The 16,967-nt window shown below is 56.5% G+C and overlaps 1 protein-coding gene across 3 annotated transcripts in view; it reads right to left on the bottom strand.

Moving 5' to 3' along the window:
• The window catches only part of ATP2B2 (ATPase plasma membrane Ca2+ transporting 2), a 200,045-nt gene that overhangs the window by 21,968 nt on the left and 161,110 nt on the right, over positions 1-16,967 (bottom strand). For all 3 annotated transcript variants that reach the window (XM_057706131.1, XM_057706132.1, XM_057706133.1), the window contains 5 exons: positions 14,562-14,803; positions 13,397-13,631; positions 4,517-4,696; positions 4,231-4,318; positions 378-484 (listed from right to left, as the gene is read on the bottom strand). In XM_057706131.1, coding sequence (XP_057562114.1) covers positions 378-484; positions 4,231-4,318; positions 4,517-4,696; positions 13,397-13,631; positions 14,562-14,803 — 852 coding nt within the window. The remainder of the gene's footprint in view (positions 1-377; positions 485-4,230; positions 4,319-4,516; positions 4,697-13,396; positions 13,632-14,561; positions 14,804-16,967) is intronic.

Here is a 16,967-nt window from a genome sequence, read left to right as displayed (position 1 = left end):
CGCCACCCCGCACACACCCCCACCCCCAGCACCACCAGACCACATGGGGCACGCACACGCACACACACACGCACACACCCCACTGCTCCTCACGGACCCCGCCCTGAGGCCAATGGTCTGCCTTCACGAAGGGGGCCCCTCCACTCCCCCCCCTCCCCCAGACCCATCACTACAGGAAGCCCCCTCTACCCTTCCAGGGAGACCCAGAGGCCAGGCTGAGCCTCAAGAGTGCTGGGAGCAGCAGGTGGAGGGAAGGTGGGCGGAGTGTGTCCCGGGGGTCCTGCACCCCCACTGGAGGCTGTGTGTTCCATGGCGCCCTAGCCCCCTGCCTGCGAGCTCCTGACAGATGCCACCCCGGGCCTCCTGCGAGCTCCTACCATGGCAAAGCCCACGTCGGCCTTCTTGAGCGCGGGCCCGTCGTTGGTGCCGTCCCCCGTCACGGCCACCACCTGCCGCTGCTCCGTGTGCGTGCTGTCGATGATGCCTGCGGGGGGGGGTGGGCATGTGCTCAGGGCCCTGGGACCCTCCGCGGGGCGGGGCAGCCCGGCCAGCTCCGCTCCTCGGGAGGGCCCCTGGCTGGGCACCGCCTCCTCCCTGGCCCCTGCCCTGCCCCCCACTCCTGTCGAGCTTCTTCCAAGCTCCCGGCTCACCCAGAGCTCCCAGCACCTGCAGGGGACATAGGGCTCCTTAGTCCAGGGCTGGCTGCAGCCCTCTGTGGTCTGGGCCTGTCACCTCTCCAGCATCCTCTTTGCTCTCTGCAGCCCGTGGCCACAGAGCCGGCCACCCTGGCTGAACTCACCTCCCCTCTGCCTGTACCCCAGGGGCCTCTCTGTCCTCCAGGGGTGCCAGGGTTTGTCTGGGGGCCTACCATCTGCTTCCCCAGCACCTTCTGCCTGGGGGGGGGGGGGGGCGGGGCGGGGTCAGTTACACCCGAGGAGGCCTGGGTTCTGCCATTTGCCAATGACCGCTCTCCAGATATGCGTCCTCCGTAAAATCTTCAGCAAATAACAGACAGATGACATGTGGCTCGCGTCACTGAGTGCAGGTCAGTGGAAGAGGATGCGTGAAAGAAGTCGTCACTGGGTGTGTGTGGAGTTTGTGGGGCCCAAGCAGAGACATCCATGGCAGGACAGATTCGGGTGTCAGCCCTGATACGTCCCTCTCCCGTGCTGCACATCAGATACATCACCCGGATACGTCACCCAGGTCTGCAGGTTCTGGCCCTGAAACCCCGCTGGGATCCTTAGCCTCCTCTCTGCCCATCCCCCACACCCAGCACCTCCACGCCCCTCTCACGAACACCAGGCTCCCCTCCCGTCTGCACAGCAGCCCCAGGTCCTTTCTCTCTAACATCTAAGTCTGAACCGGCCCCCAGCACCAGGTGAGAGTCATTCTCTCCCTGCCCTCGGCTTCAGAAGGACACCTGAGTTCTCGGCTCCGCCCACTTAGTCCTCCGCGGTCATGCCCCGCCCATTCTCCGATGTCTCCCCTCCCTCCGCCCCCCCCAGTCTGTGCTTCTGCCACGGGAACTGCTCTCTCTCCCATAGAGCTGGTCTGGCCGCTTGCCCGTCTTTGCGCAGGCTGTCCCCTGGGCCAGCTGTCCCCGTCACCCACCTGTAGTCTCAGCCAGGATGCCGCTTTCCCTGGGAAGCCTTTGTGACCCCCCGAGGACCCCCCGCCCCCCAATCTTATCACTGTAGCTCCCACAGAGGTGCCCAGTGATTGGCAAACAGTAGCAGCCTCTGGAAGGAAGGAATGAGTTCCCTGACCGGGGGCACTGTACCCCTAGCCCCCCTCTCCCCACAAGTTCTTGCAAGGGTCAAAGCTCCACCCTCTTCAAGGCCTGGCTTCAGGGCGTGTGCCCTGGAAGTCCTCTCGGCCGCTTCCCCAAGCTGTCCTGCTGCCCCGGACTATCCAGTCTCTGTGCACTTGGCATTTGAGTCCTTTACCCTGCTGGTTCCCTGGGCCTGCCTGCTTCTCCGAGGCAAAGAGGGTCAGTTTCCCCTCTGTGGCTCCCCAGGCTGGCACAGCTCTCCTAAGACTCCCTCCGGCTAGAGAGGGGAGCTGGGAGGGCCCCTGCCCCCAGATCTCTTTCCTCCACCACCAGTGCTGACATGACCCGCACTACATGGTCCCCAGGGACCTTCCTGTGGCCACTTCCTCCCGTCCCTGTCCTGTCTCTGGACCTGTTAACAGCCATTCACACCGTGGGCCACACCTTCCCCCTCAGCAGGCCTCCTTCCTCATCTTCCTGGACACCCTGCTCCTGCCTGTCCCCCGACCCCTCTGGCTGCCTTTTCTTTGGTGACAGACCCGCTGACAGGTCTCAGCCTCTGCCCATGGCTCCTCCGCTTGCCCCCACTCGGCACACTCCACCTTTGTCTTTAGTGGGGGCCATCTCTCTCTCCTGAGCCCTGACTCTGTGGACATCCAGCTGGCTTCCGGACATCTCCACCTGGGTGTCAGAGGGCCTCCAGCTCAGCCTCCTAAACCGAGTGCATCAGTTTCCCCTCGCATCTGTGCCTTTTTTGTGCGACTCCTGACACCTAGCTGCCCCTTGTAAACTATGCAGCAGGCATAGAGCAGGGATAGACTGAGCGATCCTGGACTCCCATCTCCCCCATCCCTCCACCCCTTCTGGGCCCAGGCCCTTCCTTCCCACAAAGAATTCTCAAACCTGCTCCTTCCAGCATACCTGCACTGTCAGCACCCCTGCTCAGGCATCACCTCTCACCACGGGACAATCCTGGTGGTCCCTCTGCTTCCAGGCCACTCTCCATGCAGTTGCAGGGAGGGAGCTTTCTAAAACAACGCTTCCCCTTTAAGGCCCTCCCGCTGCTCCCCACCTAGGCTAACTGTGCAGGTCACTGCCTGGCGTTCAAGGCCCTGCCTGGAGTTCAAGGCCCTGTGCGATCTGATGCTGGGACCTTCTCTGGCCTCCTCCTCTCTTCTCTCTCTCTCGCTTGAGGCCCCAGCCCAGTCAACTGAATTTCTTTCAACCCCTTGAAAGTGCCTGGAAATCTTTGCCTCTGGGCTTTCATAGTGTAGTTCCCTGTCCTGCCTGAAACACAGGCCCTTCCCCCTGGACCTCTGTCCTACCTTCCACGGTCTGTGATCTGACACCCTCCCAGCTTGAGTTAGAGGCCAGCAGAGGGCCCAGATCAGCCTTCTCTTCCACCAGTGCAGCCTTGAGCTCTATGTAGGGAAACCACCTATTTAATGTCTGCTGAATAAAACCTGGACCACGAATTCCAAGAGGCAAAGACCACATCGGCCAAGAGATGGGGCTGACACATGGTAGATCCTCAGGAAACATTTATAAGACAGTGAATGAATGAGTGAATAAAAACTGGGGATGGGGTGGAGGGTGGGCTGCTGCTTGGGTGTCTGTGGGTCTGGGACACTGTGTTTCTGTTCTAAGGCCAGATCTGACTCCATTTATGTCTCTGGGCAGCACCTTTGGAAGTGGAATCCAAGATGCCCTAGGGATGACCTCGGCCAGAAAACTTTCCCTTCTGGCCATTCTACAGATGGGAAAATTGAGCCCTAGGGCTGGGCACTTTCCCAAGGCCACAGAGCAGGGCAGGGGCAGAGCCGGGCTTTGAACCCAGGCCTGTGTGGCTGGAGTGCTCAGCATCTGGTCAGCTCGTTGTGCTTAGTGAGGGGTGTGCCCTCCCCCTGGAGGGAGTCAGGGAAGAAGGACTCAGATTGCTATTCCCAGGACAGCCCATCTCCGGGGTCCTGGTTACACATGTCGGATAGTGTCCTTAGAGACCAGACAGACCAAGGGTCTCAAACTCAAGCTCTGGGGCCAGACTGAGAACATAAGTAAGGCAAGTGGGCTGAATGTCAGACAAGAGTGGTTAAGACGGTATCAAATGGGAGCAAGCGCGATCTGTATAAAGTCATTCAAACTGAACATTAAAAAAGACATACCACACAAGCAAACTCATCTGTGGGCCCCATTCAGCCCTCAGGCCATGAGTTTTGGCCCCTGGATAGGCAGTCTCATTGCTGCCAATGGGAGGTGGGGCCCAGGGAGCAGTTTCACTACCTCCTCACTTCACTGTGGCCCTGAGCAGGCCTCCCAGGGCATCCCCAGGTGTGGGGAGCCCCAGGCAGGAGCCCCTTCCATCCTGGAAAGAGGCTGAGGTTGACAGGACAGGAAGGCCCAGGGAGGCCTGGTGCCTGGGCTTCAGAGAGAGCTGCCCGTGCCCGCCCCAGGCTTACCTTTGACCAGGGTGTGCTTGTCCGTGGGGGAGGAGCGAGCCAGCACCCGCAGCTTCGGCCAGATCTTGTCGATGCGCTCCTGCTCAATCTGGAGAGGGGTGGGGTTGGGGCAGGTTGGTGGGGTCGGGGGAGAGAAACGGAGGCCCAGAGAAGGGAGGGGACCTGCCTAGATCACCGGGCTCTGAGCGACAGGCTGGCTGGCCGCTGGGGCATCATGCATGCCCGTGCCTCCCAGCTCCCCGCCCGAGCCTGGCCCTCTGAGGCCCCTCTGCGCGGCGCCACGTACCTCCCCTTTCTCGTTGCGAATTCTCCGGTTGAACTCCTTGCCTTCGAGGCACAGGAAGTCCTCCCCAGGGTGGATGATGCCACACTTGATGGCGATGGCCCGGGCTGTGTTGATGTTGTCCCCTGTGACCATGCGGACCGTGATGCCTGCTCGCTGGCACTTGCGGATGGCTTCTGGGACCTGGGCGGGAGGGCAGGAGCCATGGAGTGGACATCACCTCGTGCAGGCCCCCCCTGCCTCACGGATTCCAGAGTGAGCCCTGCTCACAGGCAGCACCACGTAAGGGGCCTAGATGACCAGGAGATACTGATGGCACACAGACCATCTCCTCCCTTCCTGTCCCCTTGGCAGGCATCGTTAATCGATCACAGCAGCCTCTGATTACACCCTGATGTGGTCTCATAATTCTTTTCTGCAATTATAGCTACCACCTATCAACCGTGATAGTGCATCCTAAGATGGAGCCATTGGCTATTCTGACCTGGACAAGGACTTTGAGAAAGACCCCAATAAACACCCTCTTGGATGTGGTCCCAGGCAAGAGTACAGGACACTCCATTACTGCACAGGATCTTATCCCTGCTTTATCCACGTGCACATTTCCTGCAACTCAATGATAAATATGTTTGTGTATTTTCAGTTTTTTGTGGGGGGCAAGGGAAGGTCATTGCATTTAGGGCACTTTATTTACATAATGTGACTTTGGCTTAGAATAAATGCAAATGATGTCCCGTGTAAAACATCACATCTCCCTGTGAGAGTAAGGACGGCCTACTGCCCCTTTGTAATGACAGACTGACATCTGGCCCAATTAGGCCAGAGCAGATCCAGACAATCAGAAGCCGGCACGTCCCCCCACCCCGCCCTCCAGTCCCCCGACCTATGCAGAGTGCTGGACCTGCCCAGCAATTAAGATACAAAAACCAGCCTGGAGCTGCCCAGCACATATCAACAGAACAAGTGATTCTTACCCATGGGCAGTGACAAATAACAAAATATTAAGGCAATATTTGCTGCAAAACGTCCTTCAGTGGGAGAGGACATGTCAAGGGCAGAAAATCCAGTTGTGTTAAAAGACTGAAGTACTTTAGAATCTCCGACCTGCGGAGGCTGAATCCCACTCCCCCTCTCCTTGCTCATCCTGGTGTCTGAGAACCCACTTCCATCCCCACGCTGATAAGTCACTGCTGAGAGAGTTTAAAGATATGATGAACTGAGTCACGTCCCCCTGCAGAAAGCTCTTCACCCCCAGTACTTCAGAATGTGACCTTCCTTGGAGACGGGGTCTTTATAGAGGCAATCAAGTTGACATGAGACCATTAGGGTGGGCCTGCATCCGATGTGACCGTGTCCTCATAAAGAGGGGAAATGTGGACAGAAACACACACACAGGGAAAACATCGCGGGGAGATGAAGGCAGAGACCTGGGTGATGCTGCCACCCGCCAGGAGCGTGCAGGCGGCCAGCACGTCACCGGAAGCTCGGGGAGAGGCCTGGGACAGAGCTGCCCTCACCGCCCTCAGAAGGAACCAACCCTGCGACACCTTGATCTCAGACTTCCAGCCTCCAGAACCAGGAGACACTACAGTTCTGCTGTGTGTGGTACTTTGCAATGGCAGCCCTAGCAAATGAGTACAAAGAGTTAGAATGCTGGTCCAAAACCTGACTGTGGACAACTCCTGCCCATCGGTCCCTTTCCGCACTCAGGAATTTTAAGAACAAGAACTCACCTGGAGAGTATCTTGTCTCTGTCCACCCCCTGTCCACACCACCATCTCAAGCAGGGGTCTCTCCCCAGCCCCTCCCTGGTCTCCCTACCTCTGGCCTCGCCCCTCTTCCATCTTGCCCCTACCCCGACCACCGGCCATCTGCCCCAAGTTCAGCCTGTGTGCCGCTTGCTCTCTGGGCCTCCACCCCATGGCTTGTAGAGAAAATCACAACTCTTGAGCACAGCCACCCTGCGGTGCCATGAGGAACAAATGCTGGGGAGAGGGAGGGCCCAGGGCAAGGTGGGAGGAGACCTCTCCAGCTCCCCGAGTTCTCTAAGAGGGCGGCTCTGTGGTGACAGGTAGTGATCTCCCTGTCGTTAGAAGGCTGGAAGAGGACAAGCTGACCATGGGCCTCCTCTGGGTGTATTTCCAGGGTCTGGAGAGGAGCCTTCTGGTGCCCACTCAGGGCTTGGGGCCACGTGAGCAAGGCCTCTGCCTCGTGCCACGGCGGCTGCTCACGTTAGCAACCATGACCTCTTTTTACAGAGCCGGAGGGAGTGGGGATGGGGAAGGTCCAAGATCCCGTTTACATAATTTATCAACGTCCTCACAATGGCTGTAACCTGACTGCAGCCCCCTGCTGTCTCCTGCCCCAAAGGACAGGAAAGAGCCGCTGTTCTTTTGGGAACACACACCTTATCTGGCTCCTGCCCTGAAAGGAGTAATATAGGTTATGCTTGTTTCAAAGATGCTTGGAGTTGGAAGGGATTCTAGGTTGTGACTCTGACCCTTTGCTCTTTGCCTAGATCTCCTCCGAGGCATCCCTGACAGATGGTCAGAGAGCCTCTGCTTACATGCCTCTGTTGACAGGGTGCTCACCCCCTCTAGGGCTGACGGCTCCATGGGAGAACAAGTCTATTGTATCCTTTCACATAATTGTTCTTTTTTTCAGATAAAGGAGCAGTTACCCTGGGTCAGACCCATTCTCTTGTACAGAAGACAGGGTCTTCGGTAAAGATCTGTACAAAGGGCTCTGGCAGCACAGAGGAGAGCACTATTACTTTAGAAGGAAATATGTGGGGAGGAGAAATCTTTGAGAGCTTGCTGGAGGAGGGGATGCTTGAGCTGCTTCTTTGCAGCCAACGCTAACTGAGGCGCTGATGCCTGGCACTGTACCCATGCTGGGGTTGCAGAGATGACCACTTCATTGTGGTCCTGGCTGCAGACAACTGTCCCAAGAGGTGCACAGAGAAGGGGAGGGCACTGAAGACAGTGCTGCAGGTGATCTGAGGGGCTGAGGCCGAGGGAGGGTGTTGGGTAGGGGCCGGTGGCCATGGAGCTGGAGGGGGGCTTGAAGTCCAAAGGCGTGGGAGCCAGGGCCTTGCTCCTTCAGGCCTGGGAGCCATGGCAAGTTTTGAGCTGGGAATGAGGTGATGGGTGCCATGTTTCAGAAAGACTTCTGTTTTCAAGACTGTCTCAGGAAGCTGAAATCTGCCTGCTTGGAATCCCCACCGTCTGGGCTTCCCCTGAACAAGCCAGACCTGGGAAAAAAGGAGGAGGCTAATTTTTACGGCCCCCACACCTTACTCTGTGCAGTGGAAGTGTCTCTGCCGTGGGGAGAGAGGGCTTAGGTACCAAAAGGCTGGGCTGGGTTTTGCCCAGAGCTCCCACCTAAGCCTTGGTTTCCTTATCTATAAGATGGGACAGTAGTCTCTGCCCTTCATTGAGGCTGGAGGATTCTGTGACAGCAGCAGAGGGCACCACGTTCAGAGCCAGCACGTGCTGGTGACGTGGGAGTGGGGGAGGCTAGCAAGACCCTGACCCCAGGCTTCCGCGTTTGCTCTTCCTGCTCCAGGGCTGCTGTGGGGACGCAGAGGGAGGGTGTAGATGCAGATGCGTGGGGGGTGGGGAGCAACAGGCGTCTAAGCACGTGGAGGAGCAACTGATGGGGTGCTTTGATGGGGTGGGTGCCCCACCGTGACCCCTGGGTCACGTGTATTAGGGACCTGTGACCTGCCTTGAATGTGGGGGGATTTGGGACAGATCTGGAAACACTGGAGGAGCCTCCCTCGGCCACTGGGAGATACTCCACTTCCTTTCTAGGCAGAGGGCCCCTAACTGGACCTCCTGGTCGTGCTTCAGCCCTGTCCGGCTTTATACGCTCGTGTGCTACCCTAACCCTAACCCTAACAAGTGTCTACACTTCCTCTCACCCTTCGTTTCACTGGGCTGTGGGTCTGGAGGGCAGGGGCTGCCAGCTGCTCAGAACCCTCTCAGGGGCCTGGCACAGGGTAGGTGCTTGGTCGACGTGGGTCATCGTGAAATACCTTTGCACTTAAGTCCCTCGAAGCCCGACCCAGGTGAATGGATTTGGACGGGTACATGCAAACCCTCCACAATTTAGCTCCAAGCTCCCTTCCTAGCCTCTCGTAAACCCAGCTGGGATATCCACCAGTCCCCAAACACGCAGCATCCCTTCCCACCTCCTTGTTTTCGCCAGTGCTGTCCCCTCTGCCTGGGGTGCCCTCTCTCCTTGAATCTCTGTGTGTCACTAATCTTTCCCATCTTGTATGTGAAACGCTCTCTGCTAAGGAAGCCATCCTCGGTCCCTCCAACCCAATGGGACACCTCCTGCAGCTGCTCAGCCCTTCCTTTATTGCCTCACTCATGCCTTTATGTGATGAACAGCTACGGAACATCTGACTGTTCCGGGCAGGGAGGATGCGGAGAGGATGAAGGCTCAAGCCCCAGAGGCATTGATCTGGTTGAAATGTGCTTTCCCCATGGATAAAATAGCCGTAAAAAAAATTCCTTCTTTCGCTAAAATTATCCTAGATATTTCTCACCGAGGAAAACCAGCCAGGAAATAGGCGCTTCCTGTTTTCATTAAATAAAGGCTTTAAACATCTGTTGTTTCTGGTGACAGCAGTTGTCTGTGACTCCAAGGGCTCCAAACTCCCCCGGATAACCCGGCAAATCCCAGGCTGCTGCTCTCCTGGTGGCTTCATCCTCACTGGCTTCCCACAGCCTTGGAAAATGTACCGCCGTAGCATCTTGGGGGAGGGAGGATTTGCAAGCCTACTTTTATCTGTTCTGTCCTTTGTCCTCTCAAGGGAGGAAGGCAACATGAGCTTCTCCCCCTTGACAGATGGGGAAACTGAGGGAGGCAGAATTTTTTTTTCCTGCAGCAAATGAATCTGACCAGGCTTGTGGGACCCTAGAGGTGGTCTGGGTGGGGATTTTCACTCTGGCTGGCCTCACGGTTGTCCTGAGAACTTACACAAACACACTCACCATAGGTAGGGACACTCTCCAAAGGTCACCCGAGGAACTGGTGACCGTGGCTGCCTCTGAGGTGGGAATTGGGGTCTGGGAGTGGCATGGGGGGGCTACTTCACCCTGTCTATGATATTGAATCTTTTGAATTTGGCTCCATATATCACCTAGCCGAAAAAATCAACACATAAAACATACCTGCTGGTCTCCTCGGGACCTGTGTCCACCTCCGTGCCATGGGAGATGCTGAGTCAACAGGTCAGAGCCTTAATACTTTTTTTTTTTGGCTCCACAGCATGTGGGGATCTTAGTTCCTCGACCAGGGATTGAACTCTGTCACCCTGAAGTGGAAGTGCAGAGCCCTAACCACGGAACCACCAGGGAATTCCCTGAGCTTTAATACTTTCAGGTAGTGTCACCGGTAACCCCGTTGTGCCCCTCACTTGTGAACATCCAACTTTCTCATTGTTCAGATGGGGAAACTGAGGCCCGGGGCAGCAATGCACCAGAGGTCGTCTGGGAAGGAGCGGTAGGGGTGGAATGAGAACCCATGTCCCTAGACTGCTGTATCCCTCCAGGAAGACCGCACCCTCCAACACATTACAGCTTCTAAATCCACATCCCGGGGTGAGCCCAGCAGAGAGAGAAGACCGCCCACAGGGATGCGCTGACTGACGGAAGCAAAGAAAGGCGTGAGGGTACACCTCCCAGGCAGCTGGCTCAGAGCGTCAGAACTGGACAGGACTCGGGGAGGCCCTGTGCCAACCGCCCATTTTACAGATGAGAGGGTTGAGGCACGGAGAGGAGAAGTGGCTTGTTAGTGGCAGCGTCGGGGTGGGATCCAGGCTCCCTGTCTCTGATGTAGGCTAAATGTGCTCCCAGCCCTGCCGGGTGGACGGACAGCACCCCCTTCCACAGTCTGTGCCTAAAGCCAGCTTCTCTGGACGATCCTGATGTCAACATAAAACGCCAGGGACCCAGCTCAGCCCTCTCAGGCCCTCTCTCTCCTCTCCTCACCCTCCTGACTCACAACCACTTGCCCTCTCGTCTTTGTGGCCCCCAGGAGAAGGCCTCGGGCAGGAAAGCAGAAAACCTGTCCTAACCTGGATTTACTCAGCCACTTACAGTGAGACTGTGGGCACCTCACTGTCCCTGTTTGGGCCTCTGTGTTTTCCTCCTCAAATTGGGAGGGTGGGAAAGCGTTTGGACGAGATCAGCAGTTCAGACCTTGAGTTATGTCCCTTTAGTGGACTGTGAAATCAGTTTCGTGGGTGATGGCCAGCGTTTAAAAAAATAAAGAAAGAAATAGAAGAGAACAGAAAATACTTCGGTGCATCACATTACTTCGTTGAGAGCTGTATTTTGGTGAAGTGTGTGTCCTGAGTCCTGACATAAAATACATTTCTTATCACTGGGGGTCACAGCCAAAAAAAGTGTCACCGATGCTGCTTTCTGCCCGGCTTAGGGTGATGAGGCAGGAGCTTGGGCGTGGGGGCTGGAGGGGGCTCTGGGAACAGGGAGGCCTGGGGAGCCACAGGCCGGCTTCGTGCACTGTTATTTCAGTCGCCTGTAAGGGGTAACGCACCACAGCAAAGCCCGAGCCTATTAGCAGCTGGTAATGAGCAGCTGTCCCACGGGGAGATGATAAACAACCGTGTGTCCAGGGAGAGGTGCAGGCTGCAGGCAAAGGCGTACGGGCTGCAGTGCCAAGCACCAGGGACGTTAACTGCCTTTGCTGTTTTAGGCTCTGGGTGGGAGTGAGGAGGCGTGTGTGTGTGTGTGTGTGTGTGTGTGTGTGTGTGTGTGTGTGTGTGTGTGTGTGTGAGAGAGAGAGAGAGAGAGAGAGAGAGGGAAGCACCAGGCAGGGCTGGAAGATTTCCTGTCATTCATTCATTCCATAAATACCTACCGAGCACCTTCCACAGGCCAGGCTCTGTAATAGGAGCTGGTACTTGTCACTGCATCTGGAGTAATCACCTACCGGGGAGGGGCATAAAGGCAGGGCACCCACATTTATGGGCCGCTTCTCTCTTGCCAGACACTCTGCCTGTTGCTTGTATGAACAGGATCTGATGCCTCACAATATCCTGGGGGTGTGTGTGTGTGTGTGTGTGTAGAATACTATTATTATCCCCAATCTTCAGATGCGGAAATGGAGGCTCAGAGAGGTTATGTAACTGGCCCAAGGTCACGCAGCTTGTAATGCTGAGGGACTCAGAACCCCAAGTCTGTCTGATGCCTGAACTCACACTTTTGACCCCTCTCCCTGCTGCCCAAATGTCCATGTCTGTGACCTTCAAGTTTCACTTGGTCTCTGGAATGGAGACTCTTACAACATCGGGGCCAGGAGCTTGGAAGGCGTCTTGTCTGCTCCCTTTCACTTGAAAGAAAGGGACATGGAGACTCCAAGAGGAGCAGGGGACAGCCAGAAGCCCCCAGGGGATGATGTCAGGGTAAGTGGGGAACATTGAAGTTGCCCTTGGTGAAGGAAGGTGGCCCTGAGACAGGCTGGGACCTGGGACCCTTTGCTGCAGTGCTTGCACCTGGACAGACATCTCCTCGAGCATCAAAATATAAAGAAACTATAAGGGGCTAAAAATACCTGCATGCATGCACAGTTGGGGCAAATGATAGACAACAGAATACAGAAAAGACCAAAAGAGCCCAACTGCCACTTCTGAAGAGTCAGGAGCAAAAGCAGGGCACTGCAAATGCCCCCTGCGTGTAACACCACCAAAGGGGTGGGCAGACCACCTAAGCCACCCCGTCGTCCCAAGCCCTGGACACACCCCTACCCTCACCCCATATAAGGAACCTGTTACTTGCTCTTGTGCCCCCTGCTGCAGCAGGGGCCCCCATAGAGCCTTGCCTGAATATCTTGCATGGCCTCTTATCAATTTCTATTGATTAAGGGGGCCAAGAACCCCAGTCGGTAACAGTCCCAAGGGGCATCATCGCCAAATCCCACTGCCAAGGCCAACCTGGGCCCAGCAGCACTAGTCCTTGAGGAAGTGGGGGCCGGGCCCTCCTGTGTGCCTTGGCCCCACTCCTGGGCTCCCAGGGCGAGCAAACTCGCTCTGCTTGCTCACAGCAGCCTTTTGAAGATTTGAGGCAGCTCTCTCCCCGTCCCACACCCTCTTTCCAGCCTGGGCAGCCTGAATGACCACGCTCCTCCCACCCTTCTCCAACCCTGCAAATCCCCAGCGCTGAACTCTTGGTCTTTCCCTGCACGCAGACTCAGCTGAAGGAGACCGAAGACACACTGCCAGCTGAGCACCTCCGTAGGTGTGCGTGCGACATCACTTCCCTCAGTCACCCCCACCCCTTCCTTTCTGCTCGAGAATCTGGACTCTGGTTCACTTTCCAGCTCTGTTCCCCTGGAAACCTGATAAAGGCAGGCTGTCTGCTGTATCACCAGGGGAAACTACCTGGTCTGGATGGGAAGAACTCTAAATTCTCATGTGGGGTCTTCGCGAGTGCAGTGACTTTTGCTATTGGGCGTCTCCTTTGCAGGGACCCTGGAATCTGAACCTATGGATTTGTGACAGGAGATTCTGTCTCCTCTCAGGCTTCTGGGGCAGGGTAGACCCCCAATGCCTGTCCTTGGGGCCCAGAGGGAAGGACTCTGGGTGGTTGGGTGGGACAGGACAGCCCCCGCCCCCCGGCAGAGCAACACCAGCTGGCAGGCTGTGGGTTGCGCCCCACGTCCCAAGCAGACAGGTGTGGCTACGCTGGTCTAAGAGTCTGAATGTTTAGGAGTAGGTACAGAAAAGACCCGGTGGGGTCTTGCAGGGAAACCGAGGCTCAGAGGGGTGAGGCAACGTACGCCAGGCCACCCAGCAGGCTGGACGCCCAGCCTCACCCCCTTCCCCGAACTCCATGGTGGGGCACCTACCTCGGGCCGCACGGGGTCCTCGATGCCCACCACGCAGATGCAGGTGAGGTCATTGAGGATGTCATTCTCGTTGTCCCAGTCGGGCTCCGGGCTGCTGGGGAAGTCGCGGTAGGCCACGCAGATGGTGCGGAGCCCGTCGCAGGCCATGGGCTCGATCACCTTCTTCACCATCTCGTCCCGGTCACGGGGCCGGAAGACCCGGGGTTCACCCGCCCCGTTGAGGATTTTGCAGCACCTGGGGGAGGTGGGAGGGGGCTGGGTAAGGTCCAGCCACGGGCCCAAGGACCCTCCCTCTGACAGGCTCGGAGCTCAGCCCCACCTCCCCAGTGACACCCCACTGGCCGTGGTCGGTCATCCAGGGCCCGTCAAGTCCATTTCCCACAACGCTTCAGGGGTGGTCCTGGCCCCTGGACCCCAGGCGGGTTTGAAATCAGGATCAGCCAAAAAGAAATCAGGCAGCCTTGTTGCAACATCTGCCCCAGGCCATTGAGCAAGAGCTGATCTACTTTGCTCTGTTTCACCTTCACAAGATTTCATGTGAAAAAATAGTTCCACAGCTAAAACAGTTTTCAGAGGGTATAAAACCTAGGCTAGTGGTTCCCGACCCTGCCTGTGCACCAGGACGGCTTGGGGGAGCACTGAATAACCCCCCACCTGCAAGCCCCACACCAGAGGTTCCAGTTCAGTTTGTCTGGGGCGAGTCCAGGATTCAGTGGGATTTTTTTTTTTAAAGCTTGGTGGGGCGATTCTAATGTGTGACCAGGGTTGAGTCCCCCTCAAGGTACAAATGGGGAAACTGGGGCCCAGAGATGGGGCGTGACTTGCTTCATTCTCAGGCTTATTGCGGGCACCTGGAGTCAGAGGAGACGGGCTAACAATGAAAATCGTGCCGTCTACCAACTCCACGCTCAGGGCAGTGCCACGAGGGGCTCTGATAGCGATAATAGGGAGAGCTTCCTGATGAGCCAGTGGCTCAGAGGGGGAAGAGGGAGGACTCCCTGCAGAAAGCCCTGGGCGAGGGGACAGGCAGGCGGTCTCGCTGCTGGGTGTTGGGCAGGGCCCTCCCTGTGACCGTGGGTGCCCGCGGGCCCTCCCCTCGGCCTGTGCCTGCGCCCCCCGTGGACCCCCGCTCCCCCGGTCGACCCCCGCTCCCCCAGTTGCTTACTTCTTCAGCACGATCTCCGAAGCGCCCTTGCTGTACATGCGGAAGCTCTCGTCCGGCAGCTTGACGACCGTGCTCATGGACTTGCGCACGGAGTTGAAGGTGTAGACCTTGTACAGCTTCTCCTCCGGCATCTGGCTGCGCACGGGCTCGTAGTCCTGCTTCAGGTCCAGCACGAAGCCCAGCAGGCCGCACTCTGTCTTGTTGCCCACCTGCCGAGGCAGGGCGCCCTCCTTCTCCGGGGGCTGCGGGGAGAGGCAGGGGGCTCATGGCGCTGAAGCCTGCCTGCGGGTGGGCGGGCTGGCTGGGGGCGGGGCCACCCCGCCCTGCACCATCAGGGTTCTACGTCCCACACCCAGTCCAGGCTCTGGATGAAAGGAATTAAGCAAGGTGGGCTTTTTAAAGATTATGACTAGTTCAAACATAAACCCGTGACAGAATAATAATAAAAAAAATTGTGCACAGATCTTCCAGCTCTGTAGAACCTTCGTTCTAGGCTATGCTTGCTTCAGCTTTTTCTAAGAAGTTAAAGCCTCACCGATAAAGCTGACTCCCTCAATGTACCGCTCTGCATCTGTATAACCACCCCTTGTCCTAGAAACTCTAGCTTAAATTTGGCAGTAATCCTTGCCCTGTGTGCGTTAACTTTTTTATTTCGAGACAGTGCTAGATTCACAGGCAATAAGAAGTAATACAGAGAGATGTCATATATCCTTCACCCTGTTTCCCCCAGTGCTCACTTCCTGTATGACTGTAGCGCATCACAACCAAGATGTTAACACCGATACAATCCGACCTGCCAGATTCAGATTTCACCAGTTTTAGTGCACTCCTCTGTGTGTGTGCGCACACGTGTGTGCATGCGCGCGTGCGTGTGTGCCTGTTCAGTTCTGAGCAATGACATCACATGGAGATTCCTGTGACAACCATCATCAAGATACACAGCAGTTCATCAAGACACTCCCCGTGCCACCCTTTTATGACTGCAGTCACCTCCCTCCCTTCCCCGTCCCTGTCCCTGGCAGCCACTAATCTGTTCTCCACCTCCATAATTTTGTCATTTCGAGCATGTTATATAAAGGCAATCACACAGGATGTAACCTTTGGAGACTGGCTTCTTTTCACTCAGCACAATCCCCCGGCCACGCAGGCAAGTTGTCGCACGTGTCAGCCGCGAGTTCCTTTCCACGGCGGGGTAGTATTCTGTGCTCTGGATGCAACATCCCCTGTGACTTCGTGTGAGGCTGAACCAAATGCAACTGCTATTTTTGTGTGTCACAATGGCCAACCACTGGCAATTTCATGCAGTTTAACCTAATGTACGTGTATGCAGTGCTGTCCTGCATGTTGAAAACATCATGTAAGGAGGCTGTACACATTCCTCGGTAACTTGCTTCGCTCATGTAACATTCACTTTTTGACAGTTATCCCCAATCTCAGTGCTAGGTCGTTCCTTTTTAACTGGGCTGCATGGGCACCACAGCCCCGACCCTGAGCCTCAGTGAAACCGCTGACCCCATCTCCCCAGCGCCTCTCACTTCCTCGTGTGGCTGCCGGAGCACGAGCTGTTTCATGCCCCTGTGCCTGCATCCCTGAGGCTCTTTCCTCCTTCCCTGCCAGGCAAACTCCTTCTTGCCCCTTAAGGACCAGCAGAGATATTTCCTTGTCTTTGAAAGTTGCTTTGTGGGTTTGTCACCTCCTGAGTAGGAGTTGTATTCTTTCCCCCCCGGGTTCTCAGGGCCAGCACAGAGTCCAGCACACAGTAGGCATTCACTCATTGTTTGCTGGATGGCTCAATGCAGACCAGTCTGGGGTGGGGGAGGCACAGACGAACAGGTAAGAACAAGACGCTTCCATGTGGGCGCTGATGCTGGGATTAGCAGGCAGCTGCGGGAAGTTCATAAGGCAGGAAATTCCCCTCCCACAGGCACCCCCACACAGGCATACACCCACTCAGACCACTTGTATAAAATTAATGTGCAGCGACTCAGGTGGACGTGGCTTTGGGAGTGGTAAAAGCCACCACGGATAAACCCAAACCCCAGAGAGACAGTGAAGAGGAATGACACCCATGAGCATTTCGTGTCCCCACACCCCCGTAAGTGGCTCTTTGTGGGTCTCAGACCAGCCTTGCACAGGAGCCCTCTGGATCCTCACCCTCAGCCTCCTCTGTGTTGTTCAAAAGAGCAGCCCGGGCAAGAAGAAGACGGACTCTAGAAGATGCTGCACGGATGGGCTGCACAGAGGGCAGGACAGCAATAGGACATGTCCCTGGCTGACTCTCCTGTCCACAGCTAGGGCTCGGGCCCCAGGAGCAGACCTGAGCCCTATCGGGTCATATAGCCTTAGACCCTAAGCGCTTATCCTCAGTTTCCCCATCTGTAAAATGGAGAGTCTGGAGCAGATGAT

The sequence above is a fragment of the Hippopotamus amphibius genome, chromosome 13 (assembly GCF_030028045.1).
Source record: "Hippopotamus amphibius kiboko isolate mHipAmp2 chromosome 13, mHipAmp2.hap2, whole genome shotgun sequence".
NCBI lineage: Eukaryota > Metazoa > Chordata > Mammalia > Artiodactyla > Hippopotamidae > Hippopotamus > Hippopotamus amphibius.
This window is presented reverse-complemented; position numbering and strand designations above follow the sequence as displayed.